Raw genomic sequence first — 18,700 nt, forward strand, 5'->3', positions numbered from 1 at the left:
GCGCTTGGTTTGTGTCGGTCAATCCTAGCGCTTGTTTTCTGTCTACCATTCCTAGCGCTTGGTTTGTGTCGGTCAATCCTAGCGCTTGTTTTCTGTCTACCAATCCTAAGCTTTGTTTTATATCGACCATTCCCAGCGCTTTTCTATAAACCATTTATTGGAGCTTGTTCTCTATTGATCAATCCTTGGGCCTCTTGTCTATTGCCCATTTCTACTGCTTCCTTTTATAGACCATTTACTGGCGCTTGTTTTCTATCAATCAATCCTAGGGCCTCATTGCTATACACCGCATACTGGCGCTTGTTTTTTATCGATCTATCCTAGGTCGTCTTTTCTATCAATCAGTGTTAACGTTTGTTTTCTATCTACCACACTTAGTGCTTTGTTTCTATCAACCATTTACTGGCGCTTGTTTCCTATCGATCAATCTCACTGCTTGTTTCCTATCGATCAATCTCACTGCTTGTTTTCTACCAATAAATCCTAGGGCGTTTCTGCCGACCATTCCTAACGCTAACTTTTCCATCGGCCATTTGCTCGAGCTCGTTTTTTTGGACGATTCCTAGCGCTTCTTTTTCATCGATCATTTGCTGGCGCTTGTTTTCTACCGACCATTCCCAGCGCTTGGTTTCTGTCGATCAATCCTAGTGCTTGTTTTCTATCGATCAATCCTAAGGTTTGTTTTATATCGTCCCTTCAAAGCGGTTTTCTATAAACCATTTATTGGAGTTTGTTCTCTATCGATCAGTGCTTGGGCCTCTTGTCTATCGCCTATTTCTAGTGCTTCTTTTAATAGACCATTTAATGGCGCTTGTTTTCTATCGATCAATCATTGGACTGCTTTTCTATCGGCAGTTCCTAGCCTTTCTTTTTATGGACCATTTACTGGCGCTGGTTTTCTATCCTAGGTCGTCTTTTCTGTCAGTCAATCGCGACATTTGTTTTCTATCGAACATTGACAATGTTTCTTTTCTGTCAGCTATTTACTGGTGCTTGCTTTCTATAGGTCACTCCTGTTTCCTGTCCTTCAATCCTTCCTTTGGCTTTCCTTTGCTTCCTTTCCTATCGACCCTTTACTGACAAGTTTTCTTCCAGTTATTCCTAGCGCTTGTTTTCTCTCGATCAATCCTAGGGCTTTTCTACGATCATTTACTGGCGATTGGTTTTTATCTATCAATCCAAGGGCCTGTTTTGTATGGTACTGGCGCTTGTTTTCGATGAATCATTCTAGCACTTGTTTTCAATCGATCAATCCTAGGGCATCTTTTTCTATCAACCAATTTACTGGCGATTACTTTCTACCGATCATTCCTTGCACTTATTTTCTATCGATCAGTCCTACATTGGATTTTCAATTAAATTAAAAAAAATGTGGGTATTGCAAACATTGTGATTCGGCTTGTTCCTCTCCCTCCCTTCTCTCAATCAGTGCTAACATTGAGCTCGGTGAGATCTGGAAAATAGAAATATGGCACAATAATGGTGGCCCATGCCCTTCGTGGTTCCTACAAGATGTCTTCGTCACTGACTGTGCTACAGGTAAGGGTTTCTTTAATGGCCCATTACATTTGAGACTCGCCCTCAGAAACCTTCAGCGAATCGTTGCCTGTGGGAAAGAATTTGGTGGTGGCTGTGATGTCATGTCCAGCAAAAAAATGAAAACTCACTAGTAACATGCTTCGGTTGGATTTAACCGCAGAGGACAGAACTCTGCTGGTGATTAGGCTGATGTTTAGCTGACTTCTGACAAAAAGCCGTGACGTGGGAAAGCTCGTATGGTACATGGCGGAATTATTCTCTCAGCTCGCACGCGCTACGTCAGATTGAGGAGAGCAAGGTCATGCATTGTGCAAACTCTCTTAGAAATTTTCATTACGGCAAGATATTGGTGGAGAGCAAGAGCTGCGGTTTTTTCTCCCTTGCATTTGAAGGCAAGAGAGCGAGCGCGTTTCTCGTGGAGCAATAAAAATTACCTCCAAATGTGCCGTTTTTCCCTTTCCATTTCCGTTTTTCATAAGGTGGTGCACGTGACCTAGAATATATACCCGTGTATTCTAGTCTAACAAAACAATTTCCCCACTTTATAGAATTCTGTTCAAAACTCGGCGCAGACACTCTGTATATCATTAGTCTAAAAAGTCACCGGCCATTCGACGCGACAGTCGTGCGGCCACTTCTCCTCCCTTACCCATAAACGGACGAGCTAAACTTGACATTACTGGCGCCCATGAAGACGGGGTCAAACGGCCGTTTTTTGCCAAGCAAGTGTAGCTACATGTAACAGTTCTTAGTATGCGTTTGTCATACGTCCTTTGTCCGAAATGCGTTTTGTGTTTCAATATAACAAATTCAGGCAAAATTCTGATAGCACGTGCCTCGATTTCAGGGAGGAACTTCTACTTTCACTGTTATGACTGGCTTGCCGTGGACAAAGGGGACGGAGAAGTACAGAAAGAGCTCCTTGCCTCTCCTTGGCGGTGCAATTTAATTCAGGTAGGCCAGCGATTACCAAGAGGACCCTGCAAATGTTTCAAGAAAATAAATGCAATTGCCGCGTCTGAAAACATGTTACCTGTTTCTTCCAAAACTGACGAATGCGTCATCGTATGTGATGGTGATTGAGATCTCCTACCCACTACATCATCATTACTTCGTTGGTGGTGGTGGCCCTCGTTAAACGTCCTCGTGCGCAAAACATGTGAAACATTATTACCGGTGTCGTCTTTTGTATATGAATGTGAGTGATATGCTGCATGGAATGAAAAGTTGATACTTGTGACTACAAGACGGCCAGTGTCACAAGGCCGAACTTGACCGAAGAGGTTGCTGGAGTTCTGCTTGCCTCTTTTCTGTAGTTCAAGTCGTTTGGCACCACTATAAGTTGTCATTTTTTTATTGCATCACTACCTGTGGTTTCTGAAGTAACCTGGAGTTGCCTTATATTCACCCATTATTCCATACAATTACCTCATTACAATTCGTGGACGATTGAGACGTATTATTCTTATGTAACCTTAGGAATTACACATGAACCTTTCGGCTGCACTCAATGATCATCACCTCTGGAACTCAGTCCTGAGCGCCCCAATATGCACGACCTTCAGCCGAGTGCAGAGGCTTGGAGCCTGTTTGTCTACGCTGCTGTGGTCTGCAGCTCTTTGTGCAATGTGGTTACATTACTTTGAGCCAGAGGTAAGAGAGACTATGTAGCTGTTGGCACACTTCACTTATGCTCATGCCTCTGGCTATGACTCATTCTCCCACATCTGCTATGTTACAGCCCGCCCCACATGCTAGGGTTCTGAGGCTCTCCCACTGGAGGATTCTGCAAGCAGTAGTGATAGCGAGCACAGTACATGTAGCGCACCAAGTACAAATTGCACTTTTGAGAAACTCCAGATATCCTTCGGTACCAGGAACAATTGTCAATCGGATCACCGCTGTGCTTTCGCTTTACAATCCGTTTGCCACGTGGAAACGGAACAGGACCCCTTCGGATTACAGCGGTTCAGATCCAGGTTCAGCCTTCGTGTACAGCAGTGAGGAGTCCTTGTCAACCTATGACGGCAGGTCTCTCACGTCATTCACTGATACAACCGTTTCGGAGACGCCAAAAGGATCTAACAGGATGGATCAGAATGCATCAGTGTAAGTGATGTGACGCTGCTAATTATTTTCGGCCGATTGGCACCAGATCGGCATCAGATCGGCACCGTCTCGTACTACTGTCTCGTTGCAGAAATTCTTTAGCGCCTTTGGAATCTGCCCTGTTAAAGTGGCATCATTTTAAAGTGTGGGCTCGAAGGCATCCGACATTGGCAAGTTCGCTCGGTTGTGAAAGCCCGAACCACGAAGATCCTGATCAGCAAAACCCACATCGGTGCCTTGGTAATCCATAACGCCTTCACGTATGCAGTTGTAGTAAAGACATTAGAATGTCTCCAGAACACCCCATGTTGTATTTTACTGAGAACTGTTCTTCCTATTGTGCCACTCACCACCTTCGCATGACTTCCACTCTTCGCTCCAATTCCTTTTTAATAAAGATTATGGCACATAGATTCAAGCCACACAAAGCATCGTAGATTCGTAGATACGATAGTTTCTCTTTTTTCTTCACATTTTCAGAAGAGAAGTCGACCATTGTTAGAGATGCTCGGAATGAAGAATATGTTTCTGAGATGGCATACCAAGTGCCTTCAATTGTCACGGATGACACAGAACCTCTCCCCAGCTGGGTGTCAGTTTTTGCGTGTGCTGTCACATTATGTGGAATCTGCACGTCAACAGTTTTAGTCCTTAGCTACACCCGCACGTGAGTTTCTGACCTCATTGAGAACTCGTTTCAGCAGTTTCATTATTGTTAATTATTATGTTATAGACTTCTTTGCTGAGCCAAGAATTTTTGTCATTTAGCTTTCAGGTGTTGTGTAACACACTGTGCCTTCAACTCACCCTCCTGTCTGTCATCTTTTCTGTAGTTCTTTTATACCCTATCCAGGTAGGTGGCGCTTTTGGAGATCGACGGGGTTTCCTGCATTGCGCCAAAAACAAATTTTGCTTCTTTCTAGGCATTCTGCATAGCTCTTCTTCGCACTGCACAGTCGTGCCTTCGCCAAGAAAGTGCCTTCATTCTGAACTGCAAGTGTGGTAAAGGTGTAAGGAAACTCATTGAGTGCTACACGAAAATACGCCGCGCCAAGGGGTGCCACCTCACCGGCAATCTGAAATCCGCGAGTGGAACTTGGAACACTTACGCTCCACGAGCACCGGAGAGCGTTCTGATGCACGCGAGAAATGCCGCTCTCTGGACTTCACGTGCAATTCGCTCGTTCAGGTAACTTCGTCTCATTCGTACTCGGTAGAAATCCACCGCGAAATTCAGTGTAGTTAAGCCTCGATATTGGATACAGAATGATTAACCACATCGCAATTTTAGAGCTTTGCCCTTCCTCAAAACGCTCGCTACTTTAATTTCAGGTACTTCGCGATATGTGCGGTCACCACAACCCTCCTGCTCCAGATTTCATTTGAAGAGGATTTATCTGCAAAGTACAGACAGAAAATGGCTATTTTGAATACGTTTCAGAGGTGTGGCCTTACACATGAATTACGTTGTTGCTGACAGTATTTCGTGTCCAACCTAAGAACAACATGAAATATAGTCCGTCAACCCTAACCGAGTTACTGCTCACGAGAAATCTTACTACAACGCCACCACGTGGCGCCTATGTAGCGTATATGTCTCCATTCCAGCCAATAGGAAAGAGCCTAGGGATGGGCTTAAACATGTCGTTCTTGGGTCTTACACGTCTATGGTCTCTGTAAGGAAGATGAAGCTTACTCAGTTTCTCCAAACAGATCCACAGGTACGAAATACAGTATGGAGTGGTTCGCAGTTTCTGTTGTTCCGCTTCTGAGCACCAAAATGGCGCCGCATCTGTGGAGTTATACAGGAAGCGTCTGTGCATCAGCTGTGCATATATATATCCGAGACGCATCGAGAACGGATGATGAACGGTCTCTAACGACGTTGTGTAGCTCAAACGAATGTTTCAATAACCTTCGCAGAGGTGACTCCATTGGGTAAGGAGAGTTTGCACACGTAACTCCCATATATGTTCATATTATATCCAGTGGAGACTGTTTGTAGTCTTATCGGAGCGCAATTCACCTTGAAAAATCTTTCACACCCTAACACTGTCCGAAAAATCAGCCGGAGCAACCTTGAAGACGTAGAGTGACGTCACCAGCGCCTCTAGCGAGTCACCTATTGCTAGCCAAAACTAGACACCTGATTGGCATTCCCGCTTGCGTCACCAAGTGACGCCTACATATGTCCCATGAGAACTACGAGAGATTATAGAGGGCGTGCAGATCAAACCTCGCTCGCTCGCTCGCTACGCAGGTCTGCTAGGATCGGTATTCTTGCAACAACGCGTGATAGTTGGCATACAACATGCCGCAGGAAAAAATGAATTTAAGAAGGAGCATTGCACCTCTTTAGTAGTGAGCAGTTCAGTAATTCTCATGTACTACTACTTTAATGATATTCAGCACTTCCTCAACACGTGGTTTAACGGTCTCTTTTCGTCGTATCATCAGTGTCGCGGCACAGCTCTCAAAGCAGGCGACGCCCAAATGTTGTTTCATGAAAGCTTGTTCGTTGCGCTCGCATATCTGTCAATCATACGGCCGCTGTTTTCTTTCTCCTTTATCTTCGAATGAATTTAATTATCTTCCCAAACGTGAGTTGTCGCACATAGTCAACCTTTCCGCGTTGCCAATGCTGCTCGCTATAAACAGTTTCCAGTGAGTACCCAATGCTTCTGTGGCCCCTTACAAATTCATCCGTGGCGCTCTTTCATGGATACTTTTTGTTTGTCTCTTTGTGGGTTTAGTGAGGTCAGCATGGAAAATGTTACTGCAAGCGCCCTACGGTTCGTTCTCTACAATCCTGTACCCAAGCACCTGAGGTAAATTTTCACAAGCAGTCACTTGAAGGACAGAGACGCATACTGGGGATTTCACTCTTACGAGAAATTGCATAAATTTGACTTGCAGCGCTGTCACACTTATTCTCAACAAAGTCGGAAGCATGAATATCCAACTACATGCAGACGCCGTTGTGTCAAGCTATGGTGGGCACTCTTCCTTGCAATATGATCTGTGGAAGGTCTGTACATCCTTCTTGATTATCTATTCTATTAATGAAAGGAATCAGCATGCGAAAAAGTTGTTTCCTATACTGTTCCATTGTATTTTTCATTGGTCACCAAAAACAGTCCTGCGAGTTGTGGAATCACAAATCCTTCTTAGGAGCCGACTACAACTTGTTATTCCTTCCCATTCCTTCCCACTCCTTCCCATTCCTGCTCATTCCTGCTGTTCTTCCTCTCAGAATAGTACAAAGGAACCTGTAGAATGCGTGTAGGCATAAATAGCTGCTGAGCGCGTTCTACCGTACTCAATACGCGCTTTGTTCACGAATGGAAGAGCCAGAGTGCATCATTAAATGTACAAGGTGCAATGCGCGTGATTAAACTTGTTTTTGTCTTTCTCTTCTTCGCTTTTGCGCTCTTGTGGTAACTTATTGCGAGAGCCTTGACTTGCAACGCAACTTGGTATAGCCATCGGCACTCGTGAGAGGCTTGCACATGACTGATGCGTAATGAATAACAGTAATATCGAGATGTCTCCCGAAGGTCCGAAACACACCTTCACAGCCATCACGATTCATTAGGACAGCGCAGCAACAGTACTACTGCTAGTTAAGAGAACCGCGAGGAGACACAGATTGGTTGCTTCTTCTGCGTACAGCGGGACACTGCAGTGAAAGCACGCTTTACAGGAGACCGCCACGGGACGGAAGGACGCTTTCCTATTATTGAATGCATTCAGTATTAATACACAGTACAGCCTCTACGAGATATTTTGCTTCTTTCAATCAATCTGCATCATATGTGATAGTAGTTACCTCTGTCGTGCCCTGCCTGCTAGGGTTCTGTTCGAATCGTTTGTACTAAACTTGTTCTCTCATTTGTGGTTCTTCATTCAACAGGTTGTACTCGTGCTTACTATTCTGTACCACGCTAAGGTCCTTTTGTGGAGGATTATCAAACTGCAACGACAAGCATTCTCGAACTATTGGAACATCTGCGACGTACGTGTCCTTGCCATAGTTATCTGTTTTATCCGAATAGCAGGGAAATCAATGGATTAATTGTTAATTCTTACAATTTACAGACTGTCTTCTCTATTGCCGGTCTGTGCTACATTCTATGCAACCTGCTTCACGCCATTACATTGGAGGAAGTGTCTGTTGCAGTTAAGGAAAACACGACGGAATTATTTCATGCTGTCGTCATTCTCTCACTCTATGAACAGGTAACATGCGTTCTGTTTAAAAGTTGATCCCACTGAACGAGTTCGTATAGATTTACACTGACAAATGCAAAAAGCTTCCTATTTTTGGCAATGATTCTTTAACGTCGTACGTTCAAAAGGGTCCACTAGTGTTGGTCTACATTGATGTAGAAATACGTAAGAATATAATTGATGCAACATGCGAGTTGCCAACTTGGTATATTTATTACGCAACGCGGTAAGTTTCTTCCGTGCAGCACGCGTAACAATTCGTTTGGAACGTTTCATTCGTGGGCAACGTTTTGAAGTTTGAGAATTCTTTAGAGGAGGATTTTTGTGGAAAATATTCTACGTCCTTAACGTAACCCTTCCCAGAAGCATTGGAAGCGCGTGTATGGCCTGCGCTCCTCCAAAAGTATTTCGACGTTAGCGCGAACTCACAAAATGCGCGACTTTCTTCGAAACCTGATATACCGAATTTTCTTTGCTCGCTTTTCATGTAGGTTGCAAGCTCTCTCCTTGGGGTCATGCTGTTTGTAAACATGATCAGCGTCCTCCGAGTCTTCCTTGAATATCGTCAAGAGCAGATCTCAAACTCCCTTCGTGTGATCAAGAAGACATGGCGCGTCGTATTTATGCTTGGGGTACGTGTACGTCGGCACACAGCTCAACATTGTAATACTGGATGCTTAGCAGACATTTCTTACATTTCAGCTGTCGTGGTTGGTACTGATGATAGCGATATCGTGCGTACATCAGACAGGAAAGCGGCGAGGACTGCTGCACCACTGTATTAGGTTCTTACAAATATTCCTTCGAGGCATCGGCGTCACGGTTCCATTCGATTCTGAATATCCATGGTGCCACGTGATCGCAGTGCTGGAGAAAGGAGTCCTACTCGGCGGCACGGTGCTGTTTTTATCTGCTGTGAGTAAAAATGTTTGTAAATTAGTTATTGCAGGAGGCTACGTTGCCTTTTTTGAAGGAGACAAGGAAAATGACGTGTGCCCCCATATATCCCCATATTCTATCCTATATCCCCATATAGTCCCAGACCATATACCCCTAGCTATATGACATATCTCTTTACAGGTTAGAACGACGTTGATGCTTGAGACCCGCTTGTGTAAATCGAGTCGCAACTGCGCGTCTCTGAACTGGAAACGAGCTGCAAGATCGCTCAAGAAAGATATGATGGTGGCGTTTGGAAAGTCTTATTACGGCTGTGTTGGAAACGAAGACGGAAGAGCTGTGCCGGCGGTGAGGAAACTTGCCTAGTCTTCAAACATTAAATCGTCCATTACACTGTCCATTAAATCGACCTTCCTTCATGTACCCTAGTTGTTTTTAAGTACCAATGAATATACTCCAGTTGTCTTTGAGTGTTAAGGAACGTAATTCTGCTTGAGACCCTTCTTCGCGTGCCCTTAGTTGCCTCTATATGACAAGGAATACAATTAAGTTTCATGCCTTCTTTCGCGTGCTGTAGTTGATTTTCAGTGACGATGAATATCACTCTGTTTCAGGAGTTCTTACTGCTGGAACTTCAATATCGAATGGACGAGCTCCTGGAGAAAGCTAATGCACTCTTTCCAGTTCACGCGCATTGCGGCTATGCGATGCAGCCAGAGGTATGTGTAAGGTTACTTTTTTGTTGTTACTTTGTTTCCGTTTCTAGTGTTTGTGTATGCCTTCACTTCATATTCATTAAATTGCAACACAGCAGGGAAACAATCCTGCAGCAATGATCGGGCAACTTCGAGGAAGCCTAGATGACATAAGCAGTGACATTTCCAGTGTCATGTAAGGCCTGATGAACAACATCGGTCATGAACGTCAGAAAGTATTCTCATTAAAAAATCCCTCCTTTCTTTCAGGTCTGACTTTTATAATGACGACGTGTTCAGCTACCCCCCAAGCCAGGTGTCTGTTCCAGAATCTTGGGAGTTTCGTGGTGGCAGCAGCAGAAGAAGGCCACGCGCTCGCCCCGCCGTAACCCATGGAAGGAAAATGTCGTCGCCCATCCGAAAGTGTCGTGTGAGGCGAACGCACGCCATGCGCGAAGTTTTCATTCCGCTTCCACCGACATCATCATCCTCATCTGGCGAAACGTCAAACCCGCAACGCCGAACCCTGCTGCATCGAATCAGAAGAACGAGGCCACTCAGCAAGGGGGCACTAAAGCATTTGGACATAGACGTGCTTTGCAAAACGAGGAGCACAAGTGGCTCAGAAAGAAGAAACAAGTAGACCAACACTGTTATCAAAAAGAAAGTGAAAGAATGTGCGCATCAATTGTCTGTACTTAGCGTTCCCGAATGCTTAAGCCAGTGGCTTTGCAAAAAACACCGAAACATCATTTTCATATCATTTATTGTATGTTTTTAAACTGTTTCAACAGGCCCTGTTTTTGGGACCGTGCAATGTTTTCTTTTCTTCCTTTATTTATTTTTGTACTCTTCAAGCTGAAGAACTTTAAAGTGCCTTACCGCAGTGATATTTTTGTACCAAATATAATTTACCATTGATAAACTCCATCCTTGTGCACCTTTTCTGTGTTCATTCTCCGCAAACGTTTGTTTGCCTGTAGATTATGTACCCATTTCATCATCGAAACACGGCCGTATTAAAGCTAGCAAGGGCTTATTTTCTAAAGCTTGTTGTTTTTCACAGTCTATGGGTTTCGGGAATTCGCGTTAAACGAAGCATGCTGTAATAGTAAGACAGAACCTGTGCATAAATTAGCCCACTGAGCAGCGCTAGTTGAACGCATCCCATGGCATCACTGGCTGCGGCAATATCTCACAGCCAGGTCTGATGAAAGGCAGGAAACAGGTAGCGTTATAGAACGAAAGTTACTGACTAGCATCTTCACCAATGGCTTTGAGGAAGTGAAGTTCTGGCGCTCTTCTTTCGTTGGACACCTGCATAATTTTTATGATAGATTTCTTATGGAGGATGAATACCTCACTGAGCTAAAGAACGTTCATTACAACACGTTACAAGACATGCTGCCGTTACCTTTGAAGCAAGCAATCGGTTTACTTTTTTTTTTTCTTGCGTTACTTCATTGAGTGTTGTAAGAAAGAAACAAACAATTGAAAGAGGGCCTCTTATCCCCTTTCACTTGAAGGCGTCAGCTTCTTAGGGCGAGTATACATGTCCCTTTCGGGAACGTCTTCTACCTTCCAGTGGGTGGAACACCGCCACCTGCGGTCTACTGAAAAGTAAACTCTCCACGAGATATCGTGGAAAACCACGCTAAGATCACAGCACATTGAAGAACGCGGTGCATTATTATTATTTTTCGATTTAACGTAGCAATATTACTTTAGCTTGCCGAAAATGAGTGAGGACATGCGTTCGAGAGAACGCAAACATGAGCGCAAAGAGGACACACACCCATGTCTTCTGCATATGCTCTCTGGGTAAAAGGGGGGATACACCAATGTTGCGTGGGAATATGAGTGTTTATTTATACAAATAAACACTCATACTACTATTGCCTACTATTTATGACATTGCCTTCCTCGAGGGTATCAGATACAGAAAAAGGAGAGGTTGACAGACGCTAGCCTGCGCTCGAGCTATGGTGCTCGAGCTAACTCGAAACAGAACGTGTCGATTCAACGCAGCGGTACCTTGGCAATCTGAGGTAGGTGCTGCGATCAGTTGTTGTTTTGGGGCACCCCCTCGATACAGTTGTAGACAGACGAAATGGCAGAGGAGAAGCCACCTTTGAATGAACCATTCAGGGAAGGCGTTGCCGAAGTCGAACAAGAAGGTGCGCGAGAGAGAACAGTACACAGAAGGAAGCGCAGAAAAAGCAAGAAACGGAAGAAAAAATCCAAGAAGAGACACCAAACTACAGACGCCACCACGAACACCGTCTCGACGACAGAAGCGCTAGGAACTGGTATCATTGAACCTGGAGTGTCCTGGGCTGAAGCTACCACTGCTTTTACGGAAGCGCGTGAAACGAAGACAGTGGACGACGCTCAAACAGCTGTTGGAGCTCCCACCAGGAATGAACCATCTCTGGTTTCTGACGGCGTGGCTGCAACGGCTAGAAGTTCCCTTGCTTCTGAAGAATATTCCGCCAAGGGTGTCGAGAAGCCATCGACGAAACGGCAGCAGGCCGTGCGTTTTGTGGGAGTGCCCTCAGAAGAGCCCAGCCCACATACTGTTCAACCAGGTAGCCTGCCTGTTTTCTTTACCTGTCTTAGCCCCTCATGGTGGGTGCCATCGAAGCCCGTTGAAGAGCTATGTTCCGCCGAGCCGACTCCCGAACAGCGTGCAGATTCAGTGAAGGCCACAGTTGGGAAACGCGAAGCGACGAATTCTGCATTTCAGCCATCAGGCAGGTCTTCGGTGCGTCTAGCGAAAGAAATTGGCGATCTTCAATCAGTCATGGCAGCTGCAAGCGTTACTACACCATTTATGCCATGGACACCGTCCGCAGACAACATGGAGAGCTACGGTGGAGCACATCAGAGTCGCATGCGTCATCAACATAAATATCAAGCAAGCAGTGTGTCTCTCGCCATAAATACCGAGATGATGGATATGGACCCAGAATATAGTGACATTCAAGTGCTATACGAGGACGAGTCGTGCTTGAGCGCCATGACAAACCGCTCCCAGTACCGGACCAAATTCAAGGATGCCATCTTCGTGTCGGAATCTAGCGCTGACGGTTTCGTATGCGCCGTCCTGCATTGCATGGCTGGCGCAATCTCTAGCGTTATGACCGGGCGACAACTGTCTCGTGTCCCCAAGGACACGATCGTCTTTTATTTGGCTCTCACTATGCTGACTTCTTCAATGCCCGGGTCGATGCACACCAAGGCATGGCCCTTCGCTCCTCTTCATCTGCAACCTCTGATAGTCATACGATCGACACTGATCATCACTACCAATATGTGTAAGGCCATGGCACTGAAGTACATTCACGTAACTCACGTAGTTGCAATCAATGCACTTGTCCCCGTGGGCGTCACATTCGGATCGTGGCTCTTTCTTCATGAGAAAATTCACAAGCTGCAATGGATGTCCATTGGGATGACCATGATAGGCGTGCTGATCGTCGTGCGGCCTGTCGGCCTGTCGCTCAACGTGAGGCAAGTGACAGGCGTGCTCTTCGCTATTGGAAGTGTTATGGCGTCGATCCAACTGATGATGGTAGCTAGGTACGTGCGACATCTTACAGTCCGGAAGTTTGGCTTCAACGGGTCATGTCTCACCCTTGGACTTTCTGTTCTAGTCAACATGGTCACTGGCAACATCCGAAAGCTATTCAGAAGTGCTTTCCTGGGGAGCCTGGTCCTGATGAGTCAGCTCACCTATTGCTCCCTGTTCTTTCTGGGCAAAGCGTTGGAGAAGGAGTCTGCTGTAGTGGTGACTGCGCTGAAGTTCTGCGGAGACATTGTGTTTTCAATGACGCTCGAGGCGGCTTTCTTCGGCACGTATCCAGACTTCTGGACATGTGCCGGCGCTGGTGTAATACTCCTTGCGGTTTTGCTCATGGGCTACGACAGGCTAGAGCATATATACGGAATTGATACGATATCTGCATTATATAACGTCTACAATACCCTCCACAGGCTTTGGACAAACAGAAGTCCAGAAACTTGTGCTCCATGAGCTACCGCCTCTTCCTTTGTATATATGTAATTCAACCAACAGTAAACATTTCTGATCGTCCTTGTCTAAACATACATCAGAGTCCACTCTAGTGTGGTTATTGCTTGAATCACCTCGTGTTCTGTGTCTGGCGTCCGGGCTCCATGTACATGTTACCATGGATCCACGTTGTGGTGTCACATGGGCGTTATGTCTTCATTATTTCTTCGGAAGCAAGCAAGCTTTTTGCTTTATACTGACAGTATTTTCAACTACGATCGAACAACGAGAACGGCTGCAACTAGTCCCAGGAACGAAGTTTAAACATGTTTGTTGCGGTTGCTACTGGATACTATTATGTATGTGTCAAAGCTCAATGTTACCCGCGTAGCGTTATTCAACGCCAGCACCCGGAGTTCTGTTCAGAAGCATCGATCAGTGTTTCATAGTGTATGAAAGCAGACTGCAGTGATCGTTTCAGGTGTAAAGGTGGTCGAGTTGAGTGGAGCATAAACAGGGCCCTTGTACCGTTTGTGAAAGGATCACAAGGTACGTGTTATTAATCGTTCCACCAGCACATGGTCCAACAGTGCGAATATTTTTTTTTTATTCCTTCACCTTGCACCATGCACGTTTGATCTCGCGGACCGGAAATCGCCGAAGGAAAAGAAAAGTAGTAAGATCTTTATTTTCACCGGGTGTCACCGCTTTTAACAACGCTACTTTCAGTGTGTCATTCGGACGAGATTTCTTGGAGCTTCAAGTACAACGTTGGAGTGGAGCAAGTGATTGTGCACAGCCCGCGTATGTTTTATCGTTTCTTGAAGACTTGCCTTTCCTTTCCTTTTCTATTTTTTTCGATATTCCACTCTCTACTACTACTACTTGAATATCCGTTTTTTTTCGTGTATCATTTGCTCATGCAATCAATGCGCACCGTAGGTTCATTGCAAGAACGTACGTTTATTTTTCAACACTGCCCCATGAGTATCTACGCACATCACGCGCAACAGCACTTGATTTTAATGCACTCAATTCATCCCATAGCAAATGCTCTGGTTCGAGAAGAGCGAACCTTTGGGCTTGTTGGTATAGCATAAAGATAGCATAACATAATGTCTTAATGACAGGCTTGGAGAGCACAGCAACAATGTTAACAACGGGAAGGAATGGTGGCTCGCATTGCATTGTAAATCGTGCGGATCTAAACCTATTTTATGTGAGTATGATGTGATAGCGAAGTGTGTTGGGGGGGGGGGCGTGTTAATAAGACCACTAGGGAAATCATACAAGCTGAAAAGATTGCAGCGCTCGGTACATCATGCGTCAGCACCCCCTCGGTGTCTTTATCTGATAAAGAACTTTCATTTCTGAGATCACCCTAACCCTGTACAAGACACATAACCCAAGTGTTTTTCTAAGAGAAACCTGTTGGAAGTTAGCGCCCGTCCTGTTTGTGTCTGTCAGTCTGTGTCTTCTCGTCCGCGCTTCCCTGGCTGTGGTTCCTGAAAAAGAAGGTATTTTTTTTGCCAACCCCCGACAACAATGTTCAAGAGCCCCCCTTCAGTTATTCATCATTTTGAGCATCACAGTTTATGCCCGGGTTCTTCAGTTATGTTTTTTCGATGTATTCCTGCATGCTGACATGAATTACGATTGCTTTGTTATGACAGTCGATACATCATGCGGTGAACGAAAATCCACCGCAAAAGCAGTTGCGCAACTACATGAGAGTTTGAAAGCTATTGTTTCTTTAACAGTTTTTACCCAAGCATTTAATAACACCCGTTAAATATCGTGCAAATCGCACATGACATTTCCCTGTAATTGACTAAACCTCTGAGTTATCGATCGGTTATTGGGATCACTCTCGGCACTGTATACTAAGAGGTATCATTATTTTCATTCCTTAGTTGCTTGGACTGCACAGTCATCCATTGTGATCTCGTAATTCCCTGCTGTCTGCTGCCCTTTCGCCTTTCGTAAGTACCCCGCTCGCATTTCTGACAATTGTTTCCCTGCTTATTAGAGGCAGCACACGTCGACAACGGATTAGCAGCGTCACGGGAATCTGAAATGAAGCTAATTATATTGGTACTGCTTGCTTCTTGTAACGCCGAAAATTATTGGGAAACATTCTTCGAACGCCGACCGGATCTCTCCCAGTATCAAGATGCCACAAAGGTGAGTGTGTATTTAGCTACGAAGGCAACTCTTCTTTCTTTCTTTTTTCTCTTTTTTTCCTTTGTTCTTAGTCTCCTTCTTTAGCGACATGGAAGGAAACTATGAAGGAAAACAAATGGAACGTATTTCCTGTAAAATGTGTAAAGAACTAGCAGGGTATCAACTAATGCCGATAGCAGACTATAGCCGTGTTTTGACGTTTGAAGTCACACGACTGGTTTTCCGAGTGTCTCTAACGGACAGTGTTATATCTTGCAGTCCATGGCGGTATCGTCGAAACGTTTTCTGGTGTATCGTACATATCAATTAGACAAGGCTTTTGGAGCAGCATTCCCCTGCGTCAGCATTCAGCAAACAAATCAGACGTGTAATAACACGCGAGACTATCCGGTAATGGAAGCCTATACGGTAATGGAGTTCTACAACACAACTTCTAGAAGATGGTGAGTATATACGAGAAATGCAAACTGTATGTCAGTATTAGCTGCATGCCGAAGTAGGTCAAGATGCCAGGGATTGACGGTGCTTTGTTACTGAAAGCGTCTCACCACATCGGGTCAGTCTTGTATTGCGATTTCTCGAATGCTGGTTGGCTCAGCTGGTAACGTTTCCTTACCGAGCGTTCTGCCTGCCGATATAATGCATTGTTTGCTCTCTGGATTCGTATTATTCAGTGCCCTCCTAATAATGGTGTAATCCTACCTAGCGACAGGTGCAGCACGTAGCAACGTGGCACACAATTGTGGGCGAAGTCACGCTCACGTGATTTTGGGCGGACCAATGCGTTTCTTTTTGGCGGCTTGCATTTGCTATTTACGTATGGCAGTTTTTCACAAGCATTAGATTTTGAGCACATGTACTGTGATAATCATTTCCTAACCAATTGTTCATTTTTCTCTCACAATCGGATATCAATCGTCAACCTAAACTTTCCACCACTTTTCGTCAATGTAGGGTCAACTATACTGTGCCAGCAAGGACGCTTCTAACGGACAACTATACCGTTCCTAATGTGATTCAAGCAGGTAAGTACATATGCGTAAAACAGTCAACGTTGTGCGACCGCAAAAAATAGGGGGCGGCACGCAAGAGAAATGGCTGCTTGACAAGTTTTTCGTCCAACAATAATGTTCCTAAAGTGCGCATAATGATGAACACCACTTCTCCATTTGTTGTTGTAGCTCTATATTTTCAATTGCGCGTGACCATGCCTGGCCCCAAAACGTTGTGGGTATAGCTCCAGAAGTGACCAAGTACGCAGTAACGATTTAACGTGTGAGTGTTCTGACGACTGAGGGTTAACGGGGCTGTACAAATAGGTAACACTTCAGTAACTCTTGGTTTCCAAACATGCAGTCCATTTCAGGCATTGGTCCTTGTGTCGCTGTGCAGGATGTATGCTATAAAGACTGTTGACTTCCAGGTTCCGGCAACAGGACCGCAGATTCTCCAATAATGTTCTCTGATTACGGGAAATGTGACGTTGTTAGAGCTCCCCACACAGGGAATGGCAAGTATACGTATTGACATGTCACATCTCTAGTTCGATAATGTGTCATGCCGCTCAGTGAATATTTTAGATAATAATCGATCTGTTTGCATTGAAGTGTGGTTTGTGTACCCTCTACACGAGAATTAAAGAGTTGAAGCTTAGTTCCTATACTTTTGTTCATTGTTGCCGGTAATGGACGGGGCTGCTAATAATGAATTTAATTCACAACTACATCAGCAATACAATGGCGTTGAGATAACCGGAAGTCCGCGCGTGATACATGATATTGTATACCTGTACCCGATTGTAAACCATGCTATGTAAAGTCACCAAATCTAAGATATAGATTTAGGTGCATAAACTACCACTTTAGGTGTGCATAAACTACTTTTTCATGGCGCAATAACTATACCACTCTTTTTGCACTGAGCGTTAGTTAGAAAAACGCAACAATCTTCTCTGTTTCAGTTCAGGTTAGCGCACTTAAATTTATGTTTGTAACTCTTTCGGGTATTTTGCTTTCTATATCTGCAAGGACTTTTCAATGCCCTATAGTGACTATGATTCTTCTTTTACCTTCAGATTCCGACTGCGAACTTTGGGTGGCAGAAGAGCACGTTGACAGTTACCCCTCCTGCTGCGATTTCATTTATGATCTCCTCTGTGCTCCATTCAAATTCCAGATATACTACGACAACTGCACCACAGAAGCTCGCCGCAAAACAGTTCAGTAGATATGGAGTCATTACATGGATTTTCAGTTACCTTTTCGACGTTTTCTTTTGTTTCACTTTTTTGTTTCATTGTTCTGCGTGATTCACGTGTGTGGCCTGACCCGCAGACGAATAAACGTTGGTAAACATGTGCTGCAAGCTTGCTCAAACAATGAACAATGTACACAATCCAGTTAAACCTATCTATCTATCTAACAATGTACACATCAAGCAACAGCATCACAAGCTTCGAGCTCGACTAGTATTATGCAACGACTAATCTTAAAAAGTTCATGTAGTCAGCGTGATGACTCGTTCAGCTAGAAGTTCGGCAGGTCGTTGAATCGTGCAACGTTTTTACTCAACAAAACACATTCACTGGAACAAAACACATCGATGTGCGACATCATCACCTGCGCGAAAGTGGTTGAGCTCCAGTATTATCAGTCTACCGACATGCTGGCAGATGTTACGACTAAACCACTCCCGCGTTCTAGACTCGAGGCGCTTAGGATTCACATTAACTTCGTGGACGGTTAGTCGGGTCTTAGATGAAGCCGACAACATGGCACCCACTGCGTGCTCGGGTGTGAGTGCGTATTTGCGCGCACCTGTATATTCTCAGTTTTCTATTAAACCTCTACCTCGGTACACGGACTCTGCTGTTGCTGACGCTCGCCTCCAACAATACCCAACGTCGCGATTTGCCTACTCCTACTCACGGGAGCTCGTTTGCTCGTTTGTTGCAGGCCCTCAAAGGGACTTGACCACGCCTTCAGAGAACACTGGAGGTAATCAAATTCAGCCTTATGCTTGAAAGGCG

At 44.9% G+C, this 18,700-nt stretch overlaps 2 protein-coding genes across 2 annotated transcripts in view; both read left to right on the forward strand.

Moving 5' to 3' along the window:
- The window catches only part of LOC135367064 (uncharacterized), a 416,498-nt gene extending 406,085 nt beyond the window's left edge, over positions 1-10,413 (forward strand). The window contains exons 36-55 of the mRNA XM_064600159.1: positions 1,430-1,539; positions 2,387-2,493; positions 3,019-3,192; positions 3,281-3,648; positions 3,740-3,888; positions 4,129-4,315; positions 4,417-4,501; positions 4,572-4,837; positions 4,981-5,091; positions 5,362-5,586; positions 6,402-6,476; positions 6,565-6,676; positions 7,562-7,663; positions 7,747-7,887; positions 8,370-8,510; positions 8,581-8,793; positions 8,959-9,126; positions 9,393-9,497; positions 9,590-9,669; positions 9,744-10,413. Of these exons, the coding sequence (XP_064456229.1) occupies positions 1,430-1,539; positions 2,387-2,493; positions 3,019-3,192; positions 3,281-3,648; positions 3,740-3,888; positions 4,129-4,315; positions 4,417-4,501; positions 4,572-4,837; positions 4,981-5,091; positions 5,362-5,586; positions 6,402-6,476; positions 6,565-6,676; positions 7,562-7,663; positions 7,747-7,887; positions 8,370-8,510; positions 8,581-8,793; positions 8,959-9,126; positions 9,393-9,497; positions 9,590-9,669; positions 9,744-10,116 (3,292 nt within the window). The 3' untranslated portion in view covers positions 10,117-10,413. The remainder of the gene's footprint in view (positions 1-1,429; positions 1,540-2,386; positions 2,494-3,018; positions 3,193-3,280; positions 3,649-3,739; positions 3,889-4,128; positions 4,316-4,416; positions 4,502-4,571; positions 4,838-4,980; positions 5,092-5,361; positions 5,587-6,401; positions 6,477-6,564; positions 6,677-7,561; positions 7,664-7,746; positions 7,888-8,369; positions 8,511-8,580; positions 8,794-8,958; positions 9,127-9,392; positions 9,498-9,589; positions 9,670-9,743) is intronic.
- Positions 10,414-13,925: 3,512 nt separating this feature from the next.
- LOC135367066 (male-specific histamine-binding salivary protein-like) lies at positions 13,926-18,031 on the forward strand. Its single transcript, XM_064600160.1, has 6 exons — positions 13,926-14,037; positions 15,518-15,672; positions 15,931-16,115; positions 16,627-16,697; positions 17,096-17,182; positions 17,747-18,031. Exons 1-6 carry the CDS (start codon positions 13,941-13,943, stop codon positions 17,896-17,898), a joined length of 747 nt encoding a protein of 248 aa, XP_064456230.1. The 5' UTR covers positions 13,926-13,940; the 3' UTR covers positions 17,899-18,031.
- The last annotated feature ends 669 nt before the right edge of the window (positions 18,032-18,700 follow it).

This window comes from Ornithodoros turicata, chromosome 8 (assembly GCF_037126465.1).
Source record: "Ornithodoros turicata isolate Travis chromosome 8, ASM3712646v1, whole genome shotgun sequence".
Classification (NCBI taxonomy): domain Eukaryota; kingdom Metazoa; phylum Arthropoda; class Arachnida; order Ixodida; family Argasidae; genus Ornithodoros; species Ornithodoros turicata.

What these genes read in the sequence shown, in the direction of transcription:
- LOC135367066 (XM_064600160.1), top strand. Translation starts at nt 13,941, where the DNA reads ATGAAAGCAGACTGCAGTGATCGTTTCAGGTGTAAAGGTGGTCGAGTT. An exon ending in GTTTGTGAAAGGATCACAAG is followed by an intron (nt 14,038 to 15,517) that starts GTACGTGTTATT and finishes CCTGCTTATTAG; the next exon opens with AGGCAGCACACGTCGACAAC. An exon ending in TCCTAATGTGATTCAAGCAG is followed by an intron (nt 16,698 to 17,095) that starts GTAAGTACATAT and finishes GTTGACTTCCAG; the next exon opens with GTTCCGGCAACAGGACCGCA.